The 25,285-nt window shown below is 42.1% G+C and overlaps 5 protein-coding genes across 7 annotated transcripts; 4 read left to right on the plus strand and 1 right to left on the minus strand.

Annotated features, from left to right (window-relative positions):
- Positions 1 to 688: 688 nt before the first annotated feature.
- On the minus strand, positions 689 to 2,742 carry LOC107392395 (zinc finger C2HC domain-containing protein 1C). Its single transcript, XM_015970179.3, has 4 exons — positions 2,611 to 2,742; positions 1,355 to 2,526; positions 1,185 to 1,261; positions 689 to 819 (listed from the first exon to the last, which is right to left on the minus strand). Exons 2-3 carry the CDS (start codon positions 2,504 to 2,506, stop codon positions 1,226 to 1,228), a joined length of 1,188 nt encoding a protein of 395 aa, XP_015825665.3. The 5' UTR covers positions 2,507 to 2,526; positions 2,611 to 2,742; the 3' UTR covers positions 689 to 819; positions 1,185 to 1,225.
- A 46-nt stretch (positions 2,743 to 2,788) lies between these two features.
- acyp1 (acylphosphatase 1, erythrocyte (common) type) lies at positions 2,789 to 3,843 on the plus strand. Of its 2 annotated transcripts, none has more exons than XM_015970180.3 (3): positions 2,789 to 2,873; positions 3,057 to 3,144; positions 3,481 to 3,843. In XM_015970180.3, the coding sequence occupies exons 1-3, from the start codon at positions 2,812 to 2,814 to the stop codon at positions 3,694 to 3,696; spliced, it is 366 nt and encodes a 121-aa protein (XP_015825666.1). In that variant the 5' UTR covers positions 2,789 to 2,811; the 3' UTR covers positions 3,697 to 3,843. The 2 variants fall into 2 exon arrangements, with proteins under 2 accessions (XP_015825666.1, XP_015825667.1); XM_015970181.3 differs by having other exon boundaries at positions 2,796 to 2,868.
- Positions 3,844 to 4,574: 731 nt separating this feature from the next.
- On the plus strand, positions 4,575 to 12,849 carry mlh3 (mutL homolog 3 (E. coli)). 2 transcript variants are annotated; one of them, XM_015970182.3, is made up of 12 exons: positions 4,575 to 7,217; positions 7,308 to 7,409; positions 7,486 to 7,565; positions 7,645 to 7,749; positions 7,841 to 7,925; positions 8,002 to 8,070; positions 8,158 to 8,266; positions 8,424 to 8,586; positions 11,381 to 11,404; positions 11,485 to 11,563; positions 11,661 to 11,812; positions 11,889 to 12,849. In XM_015970182.3, exons 1-12 carry the CDS (start codon positions 4,841 to 4,843, stop codon positions 11,958 to 11,960), a joined length of 3,417 nt encoding a protein of 1,138 aa, XP_015825668.3. In that variant the 5' UTR covers positions 4,575 to 4,840; the 3' UTR covers positions 11,961 to 12,849. The 2 variants fall into 2 exon arrangements, with proteins under 2 accessions (XP_015825668.3, XP_015825669.3); XM_015970183.3 differs by having other exon boundaries at positions 11,735 to 11,812.
- Positions 12,850 to 13,129: 280 nt separating this feature from the next.
- On the plus strand, positions 13,130 to 15,974 carry fosaa (v-fos FBJ murine osteosarcoma viral oncogene homolog Aa). Its single transcript, XM_015970188.3, has 4 exons — positions 13,130 to 13,423; positions 14,010 to 14,237; positions 14,494 to 14,601; positions 14,698 to 15,974. Exons 1-4 carry the CDS (start codon positions 13,286 to 13,288, stop codon positions 15,364 to 15,366), a joined length of 1,143 nt encoding a protein of 380 aa, XP_015825674.3. The 5' UTR covers positions 13,130 to 13,285; the 3' UTR covers positions 15,367 to 15,974.
- Positions 15,975 to 16,136: 162 nt separating this feature from the next.
- LOC107392401 (jun dimerization protein 2) lies at positions 16,137 to 25,226 on the plus strand. The gene is made up of 4 exons (XM_015970191.3): positions 16,137 to 16,353; positions 19,872 to 20,089; positions 24,388 to 24,492; positions 24,568 to 25,226. The coding sequence occupies exons 1-4, from the start codon at positions 16,137 to 16,139 to the stop codon at positions 24,751 to 24,753; spliced, it is 726 nt and encodes a 241-aa protein (XP_015825677.3). The 3' UTR covers positions 24,754 to 25,226.
- Positions 25,227 to 25,285: the final 59 nt, after the last annotated feature.

Below are 25,285 nucleotides of genomic sequence, written 5' to 3' on the forward strand. Positions count from 1 at the left end.
CGGAGTCCTTATTCTGAGAGGCGCTGTACAAGTGCGGGTCATTTTGTCATGCTGATGACACCGTCATTTATGTGTCCACAAAAACACCTGGCCTGGCAGGAGAGCGCCTGACGCAGGCTTTATCAGACATCTCAGAATGGCTAGAGTCATCCCACCTAACTCTTAATGTTAAAAAAAACTGTGTCCATATGCTTCTCCATGAGAAACAGGCCTGACCAGGAACTATTTCAGGTTAGGATTAAAGAGGAAATCATTGAAGTAAGGAGTGATGTGAAGTACCTTGGGATCATCCTAGACAATCACTTAAAATTTGACAGTCAGGTTAAGCACGTCTGTAATAAGGTTAATACAAATTTAAACTGCTTCTGTTTTATCAGAAGGAACCTGTCACACCAAACTACTAAACTGTACATGCATGCACTGATCTTTCCCCACGTATCATATTGCATTACATCATGGTCACAGGCTTCATCCACCACTCTAAAACCTATAGTCTTAATATACAAGCAAGCAATAAAAATTATGGACCAAAAACCATTGAAATGGCATCATTGTCGCATTTTAAGGAAACATAATCTTCTCACTTTTGAAAATTTTATTAATTTTAGCACTCTAAGATTCTTTTTCAATTGTCTAAATGATAACTTGTCTAAACTGTTCTCTACTGTGGCCATCAGACGTCAGAGCTCTCATAGAACAACCACTCGAGCCTCCACCTGCGGCGATTGTCTCGTCCCGCGGTGCAAGACTTCTTTCGGTCAGTCTGCTCTTTCTGTAAAGGGGGCCAAACTTCGGAACTCGCTACCTGCTGACCTAAAACTAGAAACGGACAGTAAAGTTTTTAACAAAGAACTCAAAAAATGGTTAAAGTCTAAACAACAATGCCTACATGAATAGTTTTAAAGCTCAAATTGCCTTGTTTTATTATTTTTATTCTTTTTTATTGAATATTGTTTGCAATTTTTATCTGTTTTCTGTTTGATTTATTGTTGATCTCTTTGTATTTTATTTAAATGTACTGTACTTTTTAGAAAGGTTCTATGGACAAGTGTTGCAAATTAGCACGTGTGCTAACACACTAAACAATGCATCTGGTTCGTCCAATGTAATTGCTGTGTCCATGTCAAATAAACATCACACACACACACACACACATATATATATATATAATTTATCTTCTATACCATGGATGAAGATCCACCAGCCAGGAGCCCATCCTCATAAATTATGTGTTCTTCCAGTTTCTTTTTTTCTTCAAAACCTAATCAAAACATATATTTTTTACCCCAAAGTTTTATTTTAACACAACGTTAGAAGCCATCAATAATCCAACAATGTGATTTAGAAGCCTTACCTCTGGAGTTTTGTTTCTAACGTGAGTTTTTAGGTATTCCTCCAGCTGTGATCCTTTGGACCTCTGGGTAGATGAGTTGAAGACTGGACGGTGCTTTAGATTCAACTTCGCACAGATCTGAACGTGATTCTCTAGTCTTTCACTTCGAAACATGCGGTTGCAGATGTTGCAGGGAAGATGCTGGAAGCTGCCTGCTGCAGCATCAATGAGTTCGGGCTCGGCCTGCTGCTGCAGGCTGCTATGCAAAGGAAGGCGCGGGAGAATTGTGCTTCTCTGGTTTGCTAGGGCCTGTTTAGGTTTCTGTACAATTTTCTCAGGCGTATTTTGTTTATCACCTTTATCACTGTGCATGCTTTCTTTGTATTCCTTTTCTCTTGTCCAGTTTGTATTTCTTTGAGATGCCTCATTTAGCTTTCTGTATCTTTCATCCATTTCTTCCCAATCATAAATCTTTCCGTCTCTTCTAAAGGGCTCGTTCTGTAATGTTCCTTTTCTTGGTACTCCTGTTTCGTGTTTGCTGACATCCCATCTGAACTGCTGTACTTGATATTTATTCCCAAATCCATCTTCAGTCATCTGATCTTGTGTTTTCCTCTGCTTTAAATCATAAAAGCTTTCATCTAACAACACGTCTCTGCTGTAGAGTAGCTCTCTCCTTTGATGCTCAGACACCATGGGTTTCCTATGACCTTCTCCCCAGTCAGCCGGTCCAACATCATGCTTTCCATCTCCTCTCTTGTGATCGTGACCTGCAGTAGTATCAGAGCTACTGATTTGGATTGCTTTTACTTTTTCTCCTACCTTCCAGAGCTTCTCCAGCAGAAGTAGCTCATTTTCCTGGATTGCTTTGTTCATCAGCTGCTCCTCGCTGGGCAGTTCAGAAGGCAGGGGTCTGGTTTCTCTAATGCCAGCTGAATGGTACTCTTGATGCATCACATGACCTCTTTGCTGTGTTGAAGGTGTGATTTTCTCAAATTCGTGCAAACCAAATAAAACTTGTGTTTGAGTTTGTCTTCTGTGAGGCACAGGCTTGATTGGAAATGGCTCCTCCACTTGATCTTTCTTTTTACTGGACACAGTCCCACACTGTGAGTGACTATGGACACGTGTTCTTCCTGCAGTGCGAGACTCCTGTGTTCCAGTGGGCATCATGATGGCGCAGTCGGTAAACACTAACATAATAGGTTACAAGAAAACTAATGTCAAAAAGCAGAACTGTTTAAAAAGCATAAATGTAAAAGCTAGTGTTGACTTACCAATAAAAGCACTTTGTCAGTTTTGATAACTTTAGCAAAAGGAAATTAAATACCACGGTTGTTCGTTTGGTTTGTCCTTCACAAATAACGTAAAGAGTATCATTTACCCGAGTTGACGTTTGTTGCCTAGTAACTGACGTTTTCCCCATCGGTTTTCCTTGATTGGTCTACCAAACGTCACTTCCTGCGTCTGAGTCCCGGATGTTTCAAAACTCATCTGTCGGAGCTAGTATTTGGTTTCACGGCTTCCGAGCTTCTGTAAGGTGAATTACAAAACACGAGCAGTGTTGTGTTTTCATGGTATCAAAATAAAGTGGTTGATACATTATGAAACGTAAATAACACTGTTAGCACAGCTTTCTATGTCCGTAAATTAGCCAAGTAGCTCATGTGATGATGTAGGATGCTAGCATCATCACTCAAAACTAATTTTCTCCCTTTTATAGGTTCGTTATGTCCAGTGAAGAGCTAATTTCTGTGGATTATGAAATTTTTGGAAGAGTCCAAGGTGTATTTTTTCGGAAATACACTCAAGTGAGTTTGACATTGCAAAACGCTTTTATTTTGATAGGGTGTTAAAATAAAACTAATTTGCCTTTATTTATTATAATTTTTTTTACAATGATCTTATTTTTTATGAGCCTCAAATACAAATTGATAAATAATTTAATGCCTGAATGAATAAAAAACAATTTAGATTTTTGTAGATTTGTTTGATTCCTTTTATCATTTAATTTGCCAGTAGTATAATTTATTTATTCAATATTCAAAAGTGCCACGAGTTCTATAAATATGCCAGATTCTTTGTATTGCTTTGCTCACATCTTTCCTACATCTTTTGTATCTTCCTATATAAATATTTTTTTCCAGGCTGAGGGGAAGAAAATTGGCCTGGTTGGTTGGGTCCAAAACACACCAGCAGGAACCGTTCAGGGTCAGCTACAAGGACAACGCAGTAAAGTCAAACAAATGCAAGAATGGCTAACATCAACTGGGAGCCCCAAATCACACATCACCAAGGCCGAGTTCAAGAATGAGAAAGTAGTTGACAGGCTGGAACACTCATCCTTTAATGTTGTAAAATAAATTAAGCTATTGTCTGTACTTGTAATATTAAAATGTAAGCTTTTATTTTTATTTATTTAGTTTTAACAATCTGTATTAAAAAATATTAGTGATTTGTTCACTGTGTACACTCATGATTGTCCTAATAAATGTAAGTTCTCCAAAACATTTCATAGTGTTTGAATTTGATTTATTTGCCCTGTGTGTGTGTGTGTGTGTGGGGGGGGGGGGGGGGGGGGGGGGCAATTACTAAATATTCATCTCATAGCAGATAGCTCAAGTTTTCATAAAACATTTATAAATTATTTCAATTTAGCTGTTGAATTTTCATGCAGACTCAATATGATGTTGCCATTTCTTATTGTCAGTCATACAGTTGAAATTAATTATTAGTGACACCATTGCATGTTTCAGTGACAAGTATTTTTAAAAGGTCTGTTGAGTTTCCATACTTGGTTGAAGCAAAGCAAGGCATTCAGTGGGAACAACTTACTTAAACAGATATTTAGCATTTGTAATGTGTCTCCTAACCCGTGAAGGATCTTCATCTGTACAGCTATGCAGTTTTCCAGAAGGTAAAAGTTGTAGATGCTTGTATTAAATTGAACAAACTTGATGGCATTAGCAGGCTTACTTCAGTTTCAAGTAGGAATTTTGTATTGTTAACTAAATTAAAACTAGATAACGCTTATAACATACGGTTATTTTATTTTCAGAAAAATATGTGTTTAAACATTCCATCCAACATACAAAAATCTGACATCTCAAGGTTCAAAACCAAGAAGTGCCGAGATTTCCATATCACTTGAACGCAGCAGACCATTACGTCAGAGCACGGTTTGGTTGCGTGAGTTTGGATCGCTTGTGTGATTGGTCAATTAAAAGAATTGCGCTAATCTGTTACTCACCAGCACGGGGCAGTGTTACCTTTTGCCAATAGCTAAAAGTGAAAACGGTCACTTCTTTTTTGCAACTCGTTTCCTGTAAACAGCTGATTTAATGTTGTCTAACAAACTATTTTAACGTGTTTCGGTTAATTCGGACTTTCGTTTCATTTGACAGAACACGTTATCTTGCATGTCGCAGGTAGCAACGATGACTTTTTAAAAGCGTTTTCTATTTACTACAGAAAATGTGACCAAATGTAAAAACAAGCGAGGGCAGCATGATCAAGAGTTTGCCCAAAGAGCTTAGAGAGAAACTTCGTTCCGGTGTCGCCATTCCGTCGCTGCAGCAGTGCGTGGAGGAGCTCATCCTGAACAGCATCGATGCCGGTGCGACCTGTGTGGGCGTCCGGATGGACATGGAAGCATTTAAAGTTCAGGTGATCGACAACGGCTCTGGGATAACTGCCGAGGACCTGGAGTGTATTGGGAATCGATACTGCACAAGCAAGTGCAGCTCTGTTGAAGACCTGGACAACCTGAGATGGTATGGTTTCCGAGGAGAAGCCTTGGCAAGTTTAGTATCTTTAGCCACACTTGTTGAAATCTCATCCAGGACCAGGCTGTCGGTAAAAACACACGTCAAACTATTCAAGGATGGCAAGGGCTTGGATGTCTTTGAAGCTGAGACTGTTCGACCATCCGCGGGGACAACTGTTGTCATTTGTAACTTCTTTTACAACATGCCAGTCCGGAGGAAGAGGGTTGATGGTGTCCTGGAGGGTGAGCGGATCAGACACAGGGTCGAAGCCATTTCTTTAATGCATCCTTCTGTGTCCTTTACCCTGAAGAATGACTGCACGGGCACCATGATGGTGCAGCTTCCCAAAGCCAGAAACACCTACCACAGGTTTGTTCAGATACACAGCCTTGCACGGGCAGAGAAACTGGCAGAAGTCAGCTACACACACAAGCAGTTTGAAGTGGGTGGTTATATTGGCAAAGAAGGCCACTACAATAACAGTTTACAGTACTTGTACGTGAATGACAGGCTGCTGTTGAAAACCCACATCCACAAGCTGCTTAACTTCCTCCTACGCAGATTGAGCAGCTCAAACCAGAAGAATGAAGCTCCTGATGGAACTTCTGTCCTTCGGAGTCCAAAGCATAAACGAAACCATGAGCAAAACGGAGTATACATCATTAATATCAAATGTTCCTACTCGGATTATGACATTTGTCTTGAGCCTGCCAAAACTCTGATAGAGTTCAAAGACTGGGATGGTGTTTTGCTTTGTGTCGAAGAAGCAGTCAAAGCTTTTCTGAAGCGGGAGAACTTGGTGTCTTCTCAGGATGACTTGGACTGTGTGTCTTCAGAAGTCTGTGTTCCTGACAAAACGGAAAATCAAAGTATCAAAGCTGGCCAAGCGGCTCCTGGTACTTCCAGCACTGACTGTGGCATAGAAATGAAGCTGGCGTCGGTATCTGTTCATCGCAAAAGTACAGACGACGGTGTTTGCCGTGAGTCTGGTCTGATGGAGCGCAGAGCCGATGAGGCGGATCAACTTGAGCAGGAAGGAACATCTGTTCACGAATCTCAGAGGACTCTGCAGTGTGATCTAAAGTCTGCATCTCCAAATGCACACGATGAAGAGGAGCTAACTTTCAGTCAGTCTGGTGAAGGCTCTGGAACTGCACAAACGCCAGATAGTCAAGAATGTGCGCTCTTGCAGGAAAAAGAGACACAGTTGATTGATAAAACCGCAACCTGCGAGACAAATTCAAGACGCAGCTTCGTACGTGCTGTTCAGTCTGATTTAGACTGCAGTAAGGAAAAGATGCAATCTCCAGATGGACATGAACAAAGTTTTGTAAGTGACAGGAAGATCGGTTTGTCTGATCCATACATTCACAAAAGTCTGCAGATCCGGGACCACTTCCAAACTAATTACAACGAACGAACCTCAAAACGCAAAAACACTCTGGAAGCGGATAACAACGGAGCTTCTCAGAAACTATACGTTCCCTTTAAGATTCCCAGAATCCTCTCTTGCCAGAAACTGTCAACATCTCGGGAGCTTGGATCGCTCGACAAGTTCAGACGAACGTTTGTTAAACATTCTGAACTGAAGTTACTTCATCCTCGTTTACAGAATTATGGTGAACGTCCTCCCATTAACAGCTTCGCTAACAATCCAGAGACTATATCTGTTTGTGAGGACAATCGAGCCACGGGAACAAGGGAGGAAGAGAGGACACCGAACAGCTCCCAAAGACCGCTGACCCTCTCAGACGTCAAAGATCAGAGAAAAGGTCAAATGTCATTAACGGCTAAACTTTGCAATTTGAAGCAACAAAAGACAGAAAATGTCTCCCGGCACGTTTATAATGATGAACTTGAGCAGAGACATGATAATCAGTGTTCCCAGGACCCTGAAGATCAAGTTGACCCAGGGTTGGACAGTTGTAATAATCCTCAAATGAACCAAAAGGAGGAAGATCACTGGCTTCATCACTACGACGCATCTATTGGAAAGATTGTTTATGTCAACAGGATGACCGGCCTCAGCAGATATGAAGACCCGGCTGTGCAGGAAACTCAAGTACGCTGCACATCTGACGTCACCAACATGGCGGTCAGCGTCATCTCTGAGATGGGTGAGGTGGCGAATGCACTTGCATATAAATCCTTAAAACTGCTCCGTTTGTTTGCAGAAAGTGTCATTACTTGTGTGAACTTTCTTCTAGGGGTGGAGTACAGGTGTTACCCATTTCAGGTGGATTCAGTTTTGCCTTTCCTGCCTAAATCCAGGCCAGAAAGAGTGATTAGCGCAGGGACTGACAGTAGAGGTACCTCATCGTCACAACAGATTGTTCACTGTTAGGGCTTCACATCAAAATGAGACGTGTGCTCTTGTTTTCACAGATGATGCTGGTGACCACTCCAACTCCCTTTCTTCTTTGTACTCCAAATGGAAGAACCCCGTGTTTGTTCTGCCTCCTGCAGTAAGCACAACCTTACCTTTGAGACCGCAGCAGCGATTTAAATCCACGTACTGCTTGCTTAACGCATCTGTGCTGTCAGGTGGGCGTGGACATTTCCAGCAGACAAGCTGAAGGGCTGGCTGTGAAGATCCACAACATCCTTTTTCCGTATCGTTTTTCTAAAGCCATGATTCACTCGATGAAGGCAAGTATTTCATTCATAATAACACATCGCCTCCTTAGGGTTTTTGCTTTAACTAAAATAAAATGATAAAGCTTGTAAAATGACCTTGTAGGTGATCCATCAAGTGGATGCAAAGTTTCTTGCGTGCCTCATCAACACCAGAGATGGAGATTCCGCTGCAGGCTGTGAGACTGAAGGTATACAGATGTGCGGTAAAGCTTTGATTTCAGATTTGTTTTTCTGATTTTACAAATGATTTCTCTGAATTCACAGGAAACCTTTTGGTACTGGTGGACCAGCATGCAGCTCACGAGAGGGTTCGACTTGAACATTTAGTTGCTGGTAAAAAGGGTCATGCTCAGAGTTTGGATATAATTAGATATTTATTAAAATATTAATCATTAGATGTGAAATCTTGTTTCATTACAGATTCATATGAGGAGGACCCTGATGTTCACGGGGAGAGACGTCTGTGCTCATCCACTATTTTGCCGCCTCTGAAGATCAGCATAACCGAGGAGGAGCTGCGACTCCTCAGGTGTGTCATCACCTGAGTGATGCATATGCTATAAATGTAATTAGCATTAGCTAATGGTAGTTTTTAGCAATTCGCTAAAACATCCGATCTAGTCAACAGTAATTAGACGTTTGAAAATATACCAACTTTGACTGTTTGGGAATTTTTTGACCTGCAGGTCTTGTCAGCAGCGTCATCTGAGGAGTTTGGGTCTGGAAGTTTCTTTCTCTGAGACGGCAGCTCCTCACGTGTTTGTGGGGATGGTTCCACTTTGCTTTATGGAAAAAGAGAGTAACGAGCTTCGGCGGGGGCGATCGTCGGTCATCAAGCCTATTGTTGAGGTGAGACATCGCAGTAGAGCAGACGGATCTCTGGAAATGTTTGCAGGAGTTTCCACAGGTGTGACCAAGTCACTGCTTTGCAAGTCACAAGTAAGTAACAAGTCTTTCTAGTCAAGTCTCGAGTCAAGTCCAAGTCAAAGACGACCATATCCAAGTCGAGCCCAAAGTCAATGATGTGCAAGTCCAAGTCGAGTCCAAGTCCTTAACTTTGAATTTTCAAGTCATATTCAAGTCATCTGTCTAACATCAATTTAATGGCAATGATAATAAATAATTTCCAGAAATAAAGCTTCTTAAAGCTTCATTTATGTGTTCAAAGAGCAGAAAGAGCAACAGAAGCTGATTATAAACAATGAGCTGCTGCAGTTAGCAGAACAAGATCAAACCCAGAACCAAGAATGATTCATGATTTTTGTCCACGTCGGGCCACTTTTGTGCTAAAATATCAAATATGCTCAAGTCATCATCAAGTCAACAGATGCAAATCGATTCAAGTTGCAAGTCATTGGCGTTCAAGTCCAAGTCAAGTCGTAAGTCTTTATAGATTTTATCAAGTCAAGTCAGAAGTCATTAAAATAATGACTCGAGTCTGACTCGTGTCCAAGTCATGTGACTCGAGTCCACACCTCTGGGAGTTTCCCTCTTCATTTATGAGCAGTGTTGGGAATGTTACTTTTAATAAGTAATTACTTACAGTTCCTGATTACTTTGTCAAAAAGGTAACTCAGTTACTTACCTAGTTACAAGATTATAAAAGTAACTAATTAACAAGAAAAATTACTTTTTTGTTACTTTTTTCATCGAAGAATGCTAGAAAAATGGGTTCCCCTCTTAATTCAAATTAATTTACTATAAATTACAACAATACTGAAATATAAATGACTAATGACTGGAACATAATAAAAAGTATGTACAATGTAAAAAATTTAAAAATGTAAAAAAACTGAATTATTGAAATAAATGTGCACATAACAGTAGGAACTGCAAACAGGAGCATCACACTAATCTAGACTATTAAAATGTCACTGTGTGATATTTAACAAAACCCCAATCGGCTAAAATCTATAATTGCAAATAGAAACACCTGTAAAGGTTCCTGAGCCTTTAAATGGTCTCTCAGTCTAGTTAAATTACTGAAATTAATGTAGTTTTGCACAGTATTCTAATTTTTCCAGCTTCACATAATTGTGTGTTTTTAGTAGCATTTCTGTTGCTGGCAATCTAGTAATGGCTAAATAAATAAATAAAAATCCTTTAAAATGACACTAGAAGAGACACAAATCTGATGGAGGACTTAACTTTACTAACTTAAACACAGAAGAACTGAAGCTGGGTGGTAAACACACACAGGTAGTTCTAATAACACCTGAGCACCATGATGTTTGCGACTGATGCATCAGTGCTACAGCGGGACTAAAGACATGATCACATGATCAGAAACCGGTTACAGGTGGATGATCTAGGAAGGTAGAAGATCAGGACGTTTGAGCGGTGAGCAGGTGAGCGGACCTTCGGGACTTCCCGCTGTCACGCCAAGAAGGGCACGGCTGCAGATCCGCGCCTGCTGCAGCGAATCTGCAGGTCTGCAGCTGTAACTATTCATCACGTCTTCCTCGATCTTCACAGGCCGTGATGCACTTGAATGAAAACATCTGCCTCTTTAGCTCCTGATCAGCTAATGACAGCTTCAACTAACCGCGCTGCTGAATTAGGAACACACGCATTTTCTTATCAGTAAGGGAAACAGCGTTATGATAAAAGAAGACGGTAATTAATTCGATTACTCATTACTGAAAAAACTTTTTTTTTGTAACACCGTTATTTTAAATGGCGTAATTCCCATCACTGCTTATGAGTGGTCACTTTCAGAGTTGTCCAGATGCAAACAGAAAAGTCACCTTAAAACAGATCTGGCACCAATAGAACAAGCCATCTCTTTTCCTCTTTCACATTGAGCATTTTTGCACATAACGCTTGTTGTATTATTCAGTGGTGATGGAGAAAGTCCGGGAAAGCTTTGTCATCCCTGCACTTGACATCCGCAGGTGCTCTGTCTGTGGTGATGGACACCAATGTGCATGCTGGGAGCTGGGTTTTGGATGCATTAAACGAATGGCTTCTGCCCTGGGTTTTAATGGCCGCCTGCTGTCAGCGCTCTTGGATGGGAGAGGAGCCCACAGCAGCACCGCTGTGCGTTGAAGAGTGAGGAGCTGTGTGCTTCATGTCAGAGTCTGCAAAGTCCCCAATAACATCCAGAAAAGTCTTGTTTATGTTTTTGTTTTGTTTTTATGTTTTTATTCATTTAGCAGACGCTTTTATCCAAAGCGGCTCACAATTTATAACCTATAGGGCATGTTGCGATCTGTGGGGGGAACCGGAGTACCCGGAGGAAACCCACGCATGCATGGGGAGAACACGCAACTCCACGCAGAAAGGCCGCAGCCGAGTTTCAAACCTGCAACCTTCGTGCTGCGAGTTAACAGTGCTAACCACTGCGCCACCATGCACCATCACCACAGACGGAGCACCTGCTGATGGTTATGTCGCTGGTCGCTTTTTTGAGAATACAAACTAAATGTAGCAGCAAAATCCCTGATTTGGCGATCCTGCACCGTTTTAAATCTGCGCAGTGACCTATGTGTCAGAAAAGGTCGGATGTCTGACACTACCCTTGGATCTACGTCCTGGGCGCCCCTGGACTAGAGGCAGCTTATTTCATCTCAGATTTTTATGAATGAGGGTTTTATTGTTGTTTTATTATTGTCTGTCAACCTTTTGGTTTTTCTCTCCCCAGGAATATCTTCGAGAACAGATTGAGGTAAAACAAACCACATGTTGCCGTCTCCTAAATGAAAAACTCATTTCAGGTGTGCAGTTCCTCTCATTCTCTCGTTTTAGCTTCTTCGCTCTGCAGGCAGAGTAAAAGGAACGTTGCCTCTCACCGTTCTCAAAGTGCTTGCTTCACTAGCGTGCCACGGTGACTATGCGTTTCCTTTTCTTAACCTTGAGTTTGTTTTCTCCATGAGCCTTCAGCCTTTTTACTTGCTATCTTTGAACGTACACACACTAAACAGGGGCCATCAAATTCAACGACACTCTGAGCAGAGATGAATGTTGCAGCTTGGTAACGTCCTTATCTTCATGCCAGCTGCCGTTCCAGTGCGCCCACGGCCGTCCCTCCATCGTTCCGTTGGTGGATATCCTCCATTTGGACAACGACCAGAAGGTATTAGAAAATCTGAACTTTGCTCCTAAAGATTAGAAATGAATCTAATAATACTCGAGCATTCTTGTTCTTGCAGGATGTCCACAAACCCAACCTGAAAAAGCTGAGAAGAATGTATAAAGCGTGGAAGTTGTATGGAAATAATTAAAACGAATGTGTGCTTTTAACGTTCCACGTGGTTCTCTGTGAAAATAACAAATCCTAACTCGTACATCAGCCAGATTATTCTAAAGTTTTAAAAAGGAAGCATTTTTTTAAAACAACCAACCTGTATCACTCATTAAAAATGCAATTTTGCTAAAACAAACAGAAAAAAGTGGATTTCATTGTGATCCATCATCTGAAATAAGTCTCATAGTGATGAAGTGCTGAGAAGCAGCTGTGTGTTGGCGGGGTCTGTTTGCAAAAGAGGAAGAATTTTACGGTGGCATTTTGGCAACCTTAGCTGCTGTTTTTTACAGTGTAGGTCAATTATAATTTAAAAAAAATCATATTTTTATCGGTTAAAAGGTGAGTTATTTCTAATAAAAGAGAAATTTGGTTTAGAAGAGAGTCAAGCCTACGTTCGGCCATTTGTTATTAGAAACTTGTTCTAACTCTGCTAAAGGAAATAAATATTTCTCATTTCCCCCTGACGCAATTAAACACATCACAAATATAAACACAAGAAGCCCTGGTTTAACACATCCTCAGCTTTCACTTTGTTTCAGATTCCTTTTCTCATCCACGTTTCTGCTGCTTCCGGGCAGCTGTTCTGGGAGGAGAGGATGCTGATGATGATCGGCTCCCCCTCCTCCTCTCTTCTTGTCTCCTTCCTCCACACTTCCGGGTCATGCCACGTGACTTCACCACCCCCACAAGTCTGGGGTTCGTGATGGAGAAATGGGGCAGAAAAGTGGGAGGGACGCCACAGTGCGATTGCTTGAGTGGGCGTGTCCTTACAGACGATTCAATCTCTTATGTCTCTTTTTATTATTACCTATTTTAATTATTACAGATTTGTTTTTATCATCATCATTAAAAACGACTGAAAGCTGTTTTACCTTCTTGTGTCTTTAATTAAATGAATGCAGACGCACATCAAGTTGTCAGCATCCAGTAAATGACCGCAGATTTAAAAATAGGTTTCTCCTCATTTTCTCAGCTGGTAATTATAAATGAACTGGCTGATGTTTGCTCAAGAATCAGAATGATTACTTTCTTTATGAGTGTTTATTCTCGGTTAAATGTAAAGAAAAAATAAGTCCCATTTTACATGAGAATAGGTCTGTTTGGCTGCCAGTCTGACCCCCCCCCCCCTACCCAGCAGTGATGGTACAGTCTTGGTTCATTCATAAAATTCTAGCAGGGCTTTAATAGGAGGGGCTTGCATTCTAGTCGTCCGGTTACCAGGTATATACCTGTCTGCTCAGTGGAAGGCCACAGTCACATTTGTCTTTATCAGGACTTAAAAATAATAGCCCTCCCTGCGTGATGGATCTAAACCACCCGACGTCTGGGATGGATCCAGTCTCTCCCTCCCTGCGGACACAGTCACCTGTCGGGACAGTCTGCCAGAAGACGCCAGAAGAGGCGAGCTCCCCAGCCTCCTCCTCAGAGAGCAGTGCCAAGGTATGAATGGCTTTGGATCATGTATTCAGCGTGCATCCCGGAGAGGGGGAGGAGGGGGGCGTTTATAGCAAATCAAACATCTGTTTTTTTTTTTCGTTTTAAATCCGTGTTGTGGGGGAGGGGGAGGGGGGCTCACTGATAACATCCTAATTATCTTAGACGCGCTTTATCGCATCTGACGCATTTTGGTCTTGTAACAACTGGAATCCACAGCTGGAATAAAGAAGGACGTGATTTAAACCCAAACAAGCCGCTGATCGGGTTATTGTGGTTCGGAGGTCCTGGGACCAGTTCGGAGCGTGTCGATGCAGCGGTTCATTGAGAAAAATAAATCCATTCAGGAGACTCCTCAGCAGCCCTGCGTCAGTGCTGACGTCACACACAATGATAAAGTCAAATACTCATATGAGGAAGGCTATTTCTGGAGATGTTTATTTAAACGTATCATCTAATTTTTTGGTATGAATGTATTATTTATAGATTTTTTATAGAAAATCAGAACAATGGAACTCCCTAATAAATTTAGAATTACCAGCAATGCTGTTTAATGTATTTATTCTTAATCAATATTAATCCTTGTTTTCAGGAGATTTGCCAAGATACAAGGCCCCGAGATGATCCGTTTGTTCCAACAGTCACAGCAATCTCCTCCACCCCAGATTTCCAGTGGATGGTCCAGCCTACGATCATCACATCTGTCTCTCCGTCTTCGTGTGGCAAGCAAGCCAATGAACCGCAGAGCGCTCACCAGGCAACACCCAAAGCAGGCGGGAACAAGGGGAAAAATGCTGCCAGAAAGGGGAAAACAGAACAGGTGGGTTCAACCTGATACTGCAACTGGACAGGATGATGTGAATTAGCATGTGCCAGTCAGAATTCCTAGTGTGCACCGGTGCTGTTTCCAGCTTTCCTTTGAAAGAAAGTCAATTTATATTCAGGTCACAGCAAGGCTGCAACAATGATCTATTTTTAGACGCAATGCAGCTGAACAGGCTTTTACTGTCCTTCTGAGGCTGTAATTGAAATAGTTGGATTCTTCAACATGATGAAACGTTCCTTTCATTTCCCAGCTGTCTCCAGAGGAGGAGGAGAAAAAGAGAGTAAGGAGGGAGAGGAATAAAATGGCTGCAGCGAAGTGTCGCAGCAGACGGAGGGAACTCACAGACACATTGCAAGCTGTAAGTAAACAGTGATGCATTTACTCAGCTGTCATTCGCACCTCTCTGCTGCGTGCTTTTCCATGTGGATGATTCTGGATGTGGATCTGTCTGAAGGAGACGGACACGCTGGAGGAGGAAAAGGCAGCCCTGGAGACGGAAATCGCTAACCTCCTTAAGGAGAAAGAGCGGCTTGAATTCATCCTTGCCACGCATCAGCCTGCGTGCCAAATGTCAGAGGAGCTTGAGTCCATCTTCCAGGAGTCCACAGGATCCCCAGAGCTTCCGCCCAGTCCGAACGAGGACAGCCTTCCAGAGGATGGCATCCAAGAGGCTCCTTCACTCCAGGACATGGACATTCCCAGTGACCCTTCCACAGCCATCTCTGGGAACTCCAACATCTTACTGTGTGCCAGTGCTGAAATCAACATCAGTGATCTGGAGCCCTCTCTGGACATTAAGGAGGAGCTACTAGACAATATGTTACCCAGTTTGGAAGAGAGAACCCCCATGGAGACGGCCCGATCCGTGCCCGACATCGATCTGAGCAGCTCTCTCGGGGTGTCGGACTGGGAGACCCTATACAAGTCTGTTTCCTGTGACCTGGAGCCTCTCAGCACTCCTGTGGTGACCTCCACACCCACCTGCAGCAGCTACCTTTCTGTCTTTACATTTGCATGTCCTGAGCTGGACTCTCTCACAGAGGGACTGGACAGCCTCAAAGGCGGCCTAAGCAAGGCTGAATCTGTTGACATCCTTAACTCGCCGACTCTTTTAGCCTTATAATGCACAGAGGGAAGCGATCTGCCTGTTTTTTTTTCCTGTTTGCTGGTTCCTGACTCAGAAATTAAATCAACAATATATGCCCAAATATGCTGTAACACTTCAAGATGTATGAAATATCTTGTTTAACTGAACGAGCATATAGTGAACAGAGATGTAGCTAAAAGCATGGCTTCCATCTAAAGAGGGGCTGATGTTTTGATCTGAAAACGCATGCAGAGAAACTCCAAATGACTTTCAAATCTCGTATCTATCTCTATATACAAATGTATGTTATGGGTCTGTTCTAGATCTAAAGTGTGTTGTAGAAATGGATGTTGCAGTATGGTTTAGTGTTTTTGGTGTCATATATGGATTACTGTAAATGTTATTTACACTCATTCATGTTGCATACCTTGATGTCATCAGCTGTGGTTTGACCTCATCGTTAAAATGTTGAAAGTTTTCCATGAAAACATCCCGTGCTATCTATCTTTATCAAGATGTAACTTATGATTTATTTTTTTACCTCTCAGATTTTGACTTATTTGTTAAAATGGAAAAGAAAATAAGCATTGATTGCTTATGGTGAATATAATAAGGATGATGATAATAAATCTGTGTCCACAGTGGCTTTGCTTTGAGGAAATTCCTTGTTTTGTCTTCTCAGATGGAAATTTTTGATCTTTGCATTTTTTATTGTTATAATTTGAGAGTGGATTTTTAAAAATCCTGTAAATCGGTGCAGGGCTGAGAGCTTCTGGTTTGTGCTGCAGCATTTTGCAGCTTTCTTTATGGGAGGAGCAGTGCGACTTCCCCACTTCTGCTCCCCCACTATGTACTTTTTTTACATCTGGCTGGCATCGCTTAATTTCCGCATTCCCAAATCCTCCCAGATTGGGATCACTTTTAAAGTCGGGCTGATGCAACGGTTTCCACTTTTTAAAATCTACTCTCGACCCTCGTCTGACCACAAGAAGGAACATTTGTTGCACCTGGGATCAAAGTCAGGTCGGTAAACAAAACTTCACGAACCCGAAGGATTAATAATCCGAACCGAGCGCTTTTGTTGGCGCGGATTGGCTGCAGCGCGCATCGCGGTTCCCAATTCGTCGCTTGCTCTGAATCCTGTTCTTGTTTCTGATCGCGCTGCAGGGAATAAGGAGATCATTGCAGTTTCTTTTCCTTTCTTCCTCGTGTGCTTGTGTGCTCCTTCAACATGAATCACTGCGTCCACAAATCAGAACAAAATGTTCTCCTTTAGTCCAGGGCAACGTTTCCGTCTGCGCTGGGCGCTGATTCAGGGAAAAGACTCTAAACTGTAACATTAATTAACTGTCGGTCTCAGATGGAAAGACCAAGTTACGTAAGATCAACGCCATACTGAAAGGAGACTTCCGCTTTCAAATTGACCAACTGAACATGTGCAATCTGCCAGGAGACACAAAAACTCACTAAGACTTCTCAGGCAAAATTGCAATAAAACACATAAAAACTCTTCTGTAACAGCCCCTCTTTTTAAATTAAAATAATCATCTATACCCGCTCTTAAATCGAAATTCTTAAAAAAACACCTTATATTTAATTCAATTCAAATTCAATTATTTATATAGCGCCAAATCACCACACACACACACACACACACACACACACACACACACACACACACACACACACACACACACACACACACACACACACACACACACACACACACACACACACACAAGCAAGCAACCAACCTGTTTGTCTTTATCTCAGTGAATCTAACAGGTGAACTAGTAGTAGCACAGTCAAAAAGTAAATGCTTTTATCAGGAGAGCGAGAATTTACCAACCTTATCCAGTGTTCCAAACCTAATTAAATCACCAAGATGCACACATCACAAATATAAACACAAGAAGCCTTATAAAGGCTTTAAGTTTATGTAAGTAAACATTTAAAATCAAGTGTCATCCTTTCATCAATAGGTCCTAACATGAAAATGTGAGGATCAGTTTCTTTTTCAATTTACTAAAAAGGTTCTGAGTTAACCAAAACGGTAACTCTCAGCGTTTTTGAGTAGGTAAACAGACTGTTCTTGTGCTTTATTATGTTCACATTATATATAAAATGTACTGCCTTATAAAATGGAATATAGTACAAACAAAAGATTAGAAGCTTTTAGTCAAGTTTGATCTATCCATCCATCCATCCATCCATTTTCATCCGCTTATCCGGACCGGGTCGCATGGGCCGCAGCTAAGTTGAGAGGCCAGACTTCCCTCTCCCCAGCCATTGGGCCAGCTCCTCCAGGGAATCCCAAGGCATTCCCTGGCCAGGTGAGAGACATAGTCCCTCCAACGTGTCCTGGGTCTACCTTTAAGTCTCCTCCCGGTTGGACGTGCCTGGAAATCCTCACCAGGGAGGCGTCCAGGAGGCATCCTGACCAAATGCCTGAGTCACCTCAACTGGCTCCTCTCGATGTCGAGGAGCAGCGAATCTACTCCGAGCCCCTCCAGGATGACTGAGCTTCTCACCCTATCTCTAAGGGAGAGCCCAGCCACTCTGTGGAGAGAAAACTCATTTCGGCCGCTTGTATCTGCGATCTCGTTCTTTCGGTCACTACCCAAAGCTCATGACCATAGCTGAGGGTAGGAACGTAGATTGACCGGTAAATCGAGAGTTTCGCCTTCTGACTCAGCTCTCTCTTCACCACGAGCAGCACCAATCTGCCAATCGATCTCACGCTCCAGCTTTCCCTCACTTGTGATCAAGACCCCGAGATACTTAAACTCCTCCACTTGGGGCAGGACCTCATCCCTGACCTGGAGAAGGCAACCTCAATACAACAACTCAAAAGTGGAAGAGATTGTTTAAATATTACAAAACATTAAGTGATGATTATTCTAAAACCCTTTTTGCTTAAAAACACTTTTGCAAACATCTTGTGTTATAGATCTATATTAACCTCTATAATGAAACTTCTGTCATCTGTGATGAAATAATCTTTTTTTTCTGCTACCAAAGTGCATGACATTAACTTTGTTGCATTTTATGAACAATTTAATTAAAAAAAATACTATTTTAGTTTTACACATCCCACAAAACATACTCTCTGCAATTTCTTTAAAATAATTTGAAGAACAAATAGACTAATTGTTTATGTCGTCTGCAAATACTAGAGTTTGGGACCAAGGAGTCAAGCTTGAGGGACTCCACATTAAATCTCTACATGTATGAAATTAGAACTTTTCATGTCTAACCTTGTAAGTTCTCTTATTTGTGCTATGAGACACTTTAAATACAAATTTTGCTTCCAGAAGAATCTCCTGCAAACTTCCACTTTTTGATTTTAACCTGCAGTGTAGAGAAGTGTAAAACTGAGAGCTGCATGTAAGATTTTCTCACATTAAACCAAATTTATAGTCTTTTCCTGTAAAGAGCATATTTGTCTTTTGCATTTGACAAATTTGCCTGTGTGTTTATAGCATTTATGTCAGATGAAGTCTTTTTTTTTACTGTGCAATAAAGGTTTCTGTGTAATTGACCCTGCATTGTTTTTTGCTGTGTCATGTGGCTTGGAAAACCATTGAGCTGTAGTAGTTTCCTGTGTGTTTGGCCGTTGGTGCACACACACCTCATACAGCAACAACTGAGCATTCACTCAGTTTATGCATACATATGACAAAGAGGCCAGTTCCTTTTAAGAGGGTTATCCAAGTTTAGTTTATGTTAGACTCCTGCAGCCACATTCCTCTGCCCTTACATTAGGTCTCATAAGGAGGAAACCACAGTTAACGGCAATTTCTTGGCTCGCCTTCAACTTCCCTTGGAATAAAGAGGAATTTGTCTGAGTCTGTTGGTGCAGCGTTGTTCGTTTTGCTTATTTTTAACCTTCTAAGATTATATAAAATAAATTCTTGCATCAATCTCATGAATAGTTGTGCATTAATTTTAGATCAGGTATCTTAAATTATAATAAATATGATAATAATACAGCTTTGGCATTTCTTAATGGTAGAGTCCTACGGCTGAAAGGGAACACTGAGCCTTGGGTAAAATCCTGTCGAGCCAAAAAAAAAAACATAAATAATTTTTTTCTTTTTCTAAAAATTGTTTTGAAAATATTTTAACTGAAGCAGGAAATTCAATAGTTTCTGTTTATTTATTTATTCATTTTTTTGCAGAACTTAATTTTAAGAAAAAACGTTAAAAGTCTACAGTCAGCAGGTTAATTTGAGGGTGTTGGGATTTTTGTGGCTCTAAAAAAAATAAATCCCCCTTCTCATGATGAAAAGACTCAACTAGCAGAAGCCTTTGTTGCGTGAAACATTTGGACTGGCAGGATTGGAAAAACCTTCAGGTGCAGCATTTGGGCATTGGACCTGAAAGTGTTCCCAACGAGGAAGCGTCCCATTAGCTTTCCCGCATTCTAGACCAATGCTTCATTGCTATAATTTATTAGGCATTATATTATGTGTGTAAAAATGGATTGGCCTTTTTTGCTGTCTCATTTTGTCTAATTTTTTCTCCTCTGCTTCCAATAGCTGTGGTCAAGACCGAGTCTGACGCAATGCCAGGACAAATCCCAGATCCGTGTGTGACGGCGGGCTCCTTGCCCAGCCTGGGCCCGCTGGCTGGGATCTCAGCCACCACGCTGACTGACAAGCTCAAGTTTGGTGATCTCCAGGAGTTTGGAACAATGTTGTCACCGCTGCATTTCTTGGACAGTTTAGGGAAAAGGCCTTTAATCATCAAAACAGAGGTGTGACACACAGATCAACACCCTTTTGACTGATGTATTTGCTTTTGATTAAATCATTTTTCCTTATTCTTTAGTGACATTTGGCTCAAATAAAGGTGTTTTGAGATATCATGTCTTATGACAACATGCAAGCTTGCCATGTTGTGTGGCAATAGTCTAACCCACGACATACAGAATCAGTCCACTGACAAAGGTAAGAGTTCAAACAATAGTTTTTTATAAGGAGAACGAAAGGAGCAGCGTAAAATCAGGCTGAGTTCTTTGGACAGGATTCCGGTGTGGAGATCTGGAGACAGAGGGAGTTTAGCTCCGGTATATGTGATCTGAATAGATTGTGGGGTTTAGAGGACTTGCAGCGCACCAGGCTAAAGACCAAAGGTGACAGATCATTTGCTACTGTGGCCCAAAGACTCTGGAACTCTCTCCCCCTGAGCCTGAGATCAGTGGACTCAGTGGTCTCCTTTAAAAAGCAGCTGAAGACTCATTTTTTCAAGCTGGCTTTTGTATGACCTTCTTCACCAATCTCTCTTTATTCTGCTCTCCCCACCTATTCCACCTTCCTCAGGATTCACTGATTTTGCTCTTTCCTATTCACTCTCTCTCTTTAACTTTTTTTAATCACAATGTTTTTGTGAAGCGCCTTGTGATTTTTATCTTGAGAGGCGCTATAGAAATGATACCTTCTTCCTCTTCCTCCTTCCTCTTCTTCCTCTTCTTCTTCTACGGTCTTGAAGTGTGGATGACTCGAGAGGGGAGATGGTCCGGTCTGGGGAAAGGGAGCTTACTTGCGGCAGGGTTCCTGAGGGCTTGAGGTGGAGGGAGCTGAGCAAGGAGGCTTGTGAAGATCCGGGAGGGTCTAGGTGGGTTGTTGGAAGTGGGGAGGCCAGGAACGGGCTGAGAGACGAACAGGGAGTCGAAGAATTCCAGATTGCAGTCGGTCAGAGGTGGAAGTGGGGTGATGTCTGCAGAGAGGGTTAAGAGGGTGGTCAGGCATACGCAATCCAACAAAGGAACAAATACTCAAAAGACTAAAATACTCAATGTAATGTGTCAGAATTGGCTGATAGGTACCCAAGTTGAGCTAATCATCCAGTGAAGTGAAGGCGTCTCTCAGGTGCTTAAGTATCCCTGGCCAGCTGATGAGCAGATGACCTGCAGCTTCCCCACTTCCAGACACACCCACCTGCAGAAAGAAAACTCAAATCCAATTAGTGAGTGGAAGGAGAAACCCCAGACCATGACAAAGCTAAGTACATCGCGTGCAAAAGTCCATCTCCCTTTATACGTAAATGTACATTAAGTAAAAATTTTACAGTGAAGTAATCACAAAGCAGCCTAATGTCTCAATCATGGTGGAAAGAAGGTAACACTGAAACAGATTTCCTTCTCAGCTGGCTGGGGTGTTGTCGGTTTTTCTCTTTTTAAAAATGACAAAGAGGGACGCACTCGTTTACGACATGTGAGCCGCGGCTTTGCCGAGTCTGCGGCAGCCATCTGCAGCGAGTCTGCGTCGGCATTTGCAATTGGACACAGGTCAGCAAAAAGCTCCTGAGTTGTTAACAGTCTGTTAAAGCTACAATGGCAAATCTGCAAAACAGGCTAGCCGTGACCTAGGGATGATAGCCAACAGGAGGGCTGAGATTTCTGTGACTGTGTTTGAAACAGTTGTGTCCAAAGTGCCCGTCACCATAAAATAATGTATAAAAATTAAAAAAGCATATTTTTGTGGTCTATGAGGAGTTTTAACTTCATGATTTTGGCCCTCGTCTTGAAAAGTTTGGACATTCGTAGTTTAAAAGATAGCTTGTTGTGCAGGTTTGCTATTGTAGCTTTAACCAGTCAAAGGAGCAGCCCAGAAGTTATTTCTCACAACACTAATGGGCTAGACACATGGGAGGCGACAAATGACTGCGATCATTGAAACCTTTCGCTGCATGCGGCAGCAGCCAGCAGTAAAACCCATCAACGCACTCTGTTCCAGGGCACATAGCGAGTCTTCTGTTGTTTTGATTGGCCAGATTAGAGGGACTGTTGCAGAAATGTTGTAAAGCTCTGGGAAATACGACACGGCAAGTACTTTTCCTTCATGTTTGCACGGAGATGTACTGAGAAGCATTCTGTCCGCTCATTGGTCAGTCAATGAAATCTCCACTGATTGGTCCTTGTCCGAGCGATAGCGATAAAAAGTTGAAATTTTCCAACTTTCTAGGATCGCGTAGCTGGCTTGACTGTGCACGACACATGCACGAGCGCCAAATTTCACATGCACGTTTTTCTCGTGTTGCTTAGCTGGAGGGAGACCCGTGACAATCGGTTTGTCACGCATGTCTCACTGAAAATGAATGGAGGAGAGGTGATGTCGCCTCCTGTGTGTCAAACCCAAAAGGCTGGGAATATACTTCCTTTTTAACCTCGGAGGCAGCAGGCTGTGTCCTTTTCACATACTTGCTGCTGCACTGCATGTAGTACTGGGCGACGGTGGCACAGGAGTTAAGTGCTCGCCCCGTAATTGGAAGGTGACAGGTTTGAGCCCCGCTCAGTCTGTCACTGTCGTTGTGTCCTTGGGCAAGACACTTAACCCATGTTGCCTGCTGGTGGTGGTCGGAGGGACCGGTGGCGCCTGTCCTCGGCAGCCTCGCCTCTGTCAGTGCGCCCCAGGGCAGCTGTGGCTACATTGTAGTTCATCCTCACCAGCATGTGAATGTGTGGGTGAATGGGTGAATGAATGATTGTGTTGTAAAGCGCCTTGGGGGGTTCCAGGACTCTAGAAGGCGTTATAGCAAATACAGGCCATTTTACTGGAAGACCCTGCTAGAGGGCACAGCACAGAACTCAGACCGGATAGAGTGCCAGATTTGTAGGGTACAAACAGAACAAACATAGCGACAACAGAAGAGATCCGTGGTTGTTTAATTTTGAAATAAAAACAGAAAAAAGACAACGTTGTTGTATGTACGATACCAGACATTGCGTGACAATGGCCGAGTGTGTGTCTATTCTGCCTACTGGTTACTCCCATATTGCAGCTTGCGAACACGTCGCGTTAATTTCAGAGGAAGCACGATCTTTACACGAGTTATGCAAGGCAGGACATTACAAGCAGTACATTCCGGCCCTAAGAAGACATCTTTCTGTTTTACACTGAGCTAACAATGTTACCAAATTAATAGCATCTATGACATCACTGCGCAAATGCTGCTGGGTGCTAATGCTAGACAAACCGTTGGACATCGATACAAACAGACATGAAATTCAAACAGTTACTCTTTCAAGTAGCATTTTCTCAAGTTCCTTTTTTACTCTTTGGCTATTATTTGTGTTAGTACTTTTTACACACCGCCCACCTCTGGTCAGAAGCCTTTTTTGTCCACATTGTGATGCTGTTTCTTCGTTTACATCTCTACCTCCTGGGTAACTATACATCCTAGAGCGTTGCCAGTATCAGCTCTTATTCTCAGATGTAGTAATAGGACCTTTCCCACCGGGAAAATATGTGGAACAGTTATACCGCATACTGTGAAAACCCTCTCTTCCACCCAAACACTGCCACCGCTTTGCTTTGTCTGTCTTTAGCCTGGCCAGTTTCTCTTTCCAGCTGTGTCATGTGGTCGCGGACTTTACCTGGCTTTGGAAAAAGGATACAAAATGTCCCGTCTGCCATCTCATCTGGGTATCTAGTCTGATTAGCACCTCCCCCAACAGCAGTGCTTAGTTCCTACCTGTTTGAACATCTTTAGTTGATGAAAATACAACTTTGAGACGAGCAGAGCGACTCAGACCCATGGGCACCTATGCAAAATACATGGTTGCTTGTCTAGGGCTACATCCCACAATGCTTTGCGGCGTTACATCTCAATCTATTTTTAGCTACTGTACAATATGCTATTGAAAAAGAAGCATAGAGTCGACTCCAAAAAAATGTCAAGCTACTTTTTCAGTTACCAGTAACAACTGGAGAGGACAGTCAAATGTGTTTATCTACTCATCAACTTCCAGTGTATGACTTATCTTCGCTCGTCATCTGGATTCTTCTGGCACTGAGTCGTAACTGGCAACAGCCATGAAACTCGTGGACGATGGTGAGACTCTTTGTTTAGAAACAGACTGCAGTACCCAAATCTGACCACAGGATGTCATTCGTACTTCATTCATGCACCTTTAAGGTCCAGCTGGACTGAAAAACTATTTTAGCAAACTTGCAAAGGGGGAACAATGATAATATTTTGTAATTTCTCTGCGGCGCCAGTCTAAGATGAGATGCTCCTTAAAGTACTTTTATTTCATCTGATGTTTTGCAGAGAGATGAAGAAGAAGAGAGGAGAAAACGAAGGCGAGAGAAAAACAAAGTGGCTGCTGCTCGATGTCGAAACAAAAAGAAAGAAAGGACAGATTATTTACAAAAAGTAAGACAAATCACATTAACTCTCTTTATATTATGTCCCATCTAACAGCTAAAATAATCCTTTTTCTTTCCGTAGGAGTCAGAAAGACTAGAGATGTTAAACTCTGACCTGAAAGCCCAAATCGAGGAGCTGAAACTTGAGCGGCAACAGCTTATCCTCATGCTGAACCGCCATCGCCCTACGTGTATTGTTAGGACGGATAGCGTGAAAACCACAGAAAGCGAGGAAAACCCCCTGCTGCAGCATTTCGAGGCTAAGTGAAGACCTCAACCAGCTTGAGAAGGAGTCATCAGCACTTAGGTTGGAGCCTCAGTCGAGGAACAGAACCAGCCAACAACTCCTGCTCTGAAACAAGAAGATCCAGTCTCAAATCTCGTCTATACTCATTTGCCCTCTGCTTCATCAGAGCTCCAACCACAGACTTAACAAAAACACATCAAAACTTTTTAAAATGAAAACATTACAAACATATACATTTAATTTCCACACTCTTTTCATTGTTTGTCACAGAAAAGATAAACGTCTTGGTTCTATATTTCATTATGTTGGCGCAGGCGTCATGTATGCACATATAAATATATCTATAACAAGTGTTTACATTCTACTTTATTTACTGTCTGCATATTGTTACAGGCAATTTATGTTTTTATACTGTTGTATATATTGTTATATAAGCTATTGGAAAAAACCTCAATTTATATTTCCTGAAGAAATAAATGTTTAGTTTCTTTTTACTGGATTCATTTCTTTACATGAAGAACAAGATGTTGGAGTAACACTGCCACCTAGTGGC

This window comes from Nothobranchius furzeri, chromosome 18 (assembly GCF_043380555.1).
Source record: "Nothobranchius furzeri strain GRZ-AD chromosome 18, NfurGRZ-RIMD1, whole genome shotgun sequence".
NCBI lineage: Eukaryota > Metazoa > Chordata > Actinopteri > Cyprinodontiformes > Nothobranchiidae > Nothobranchius > Nothobranchius furzeri.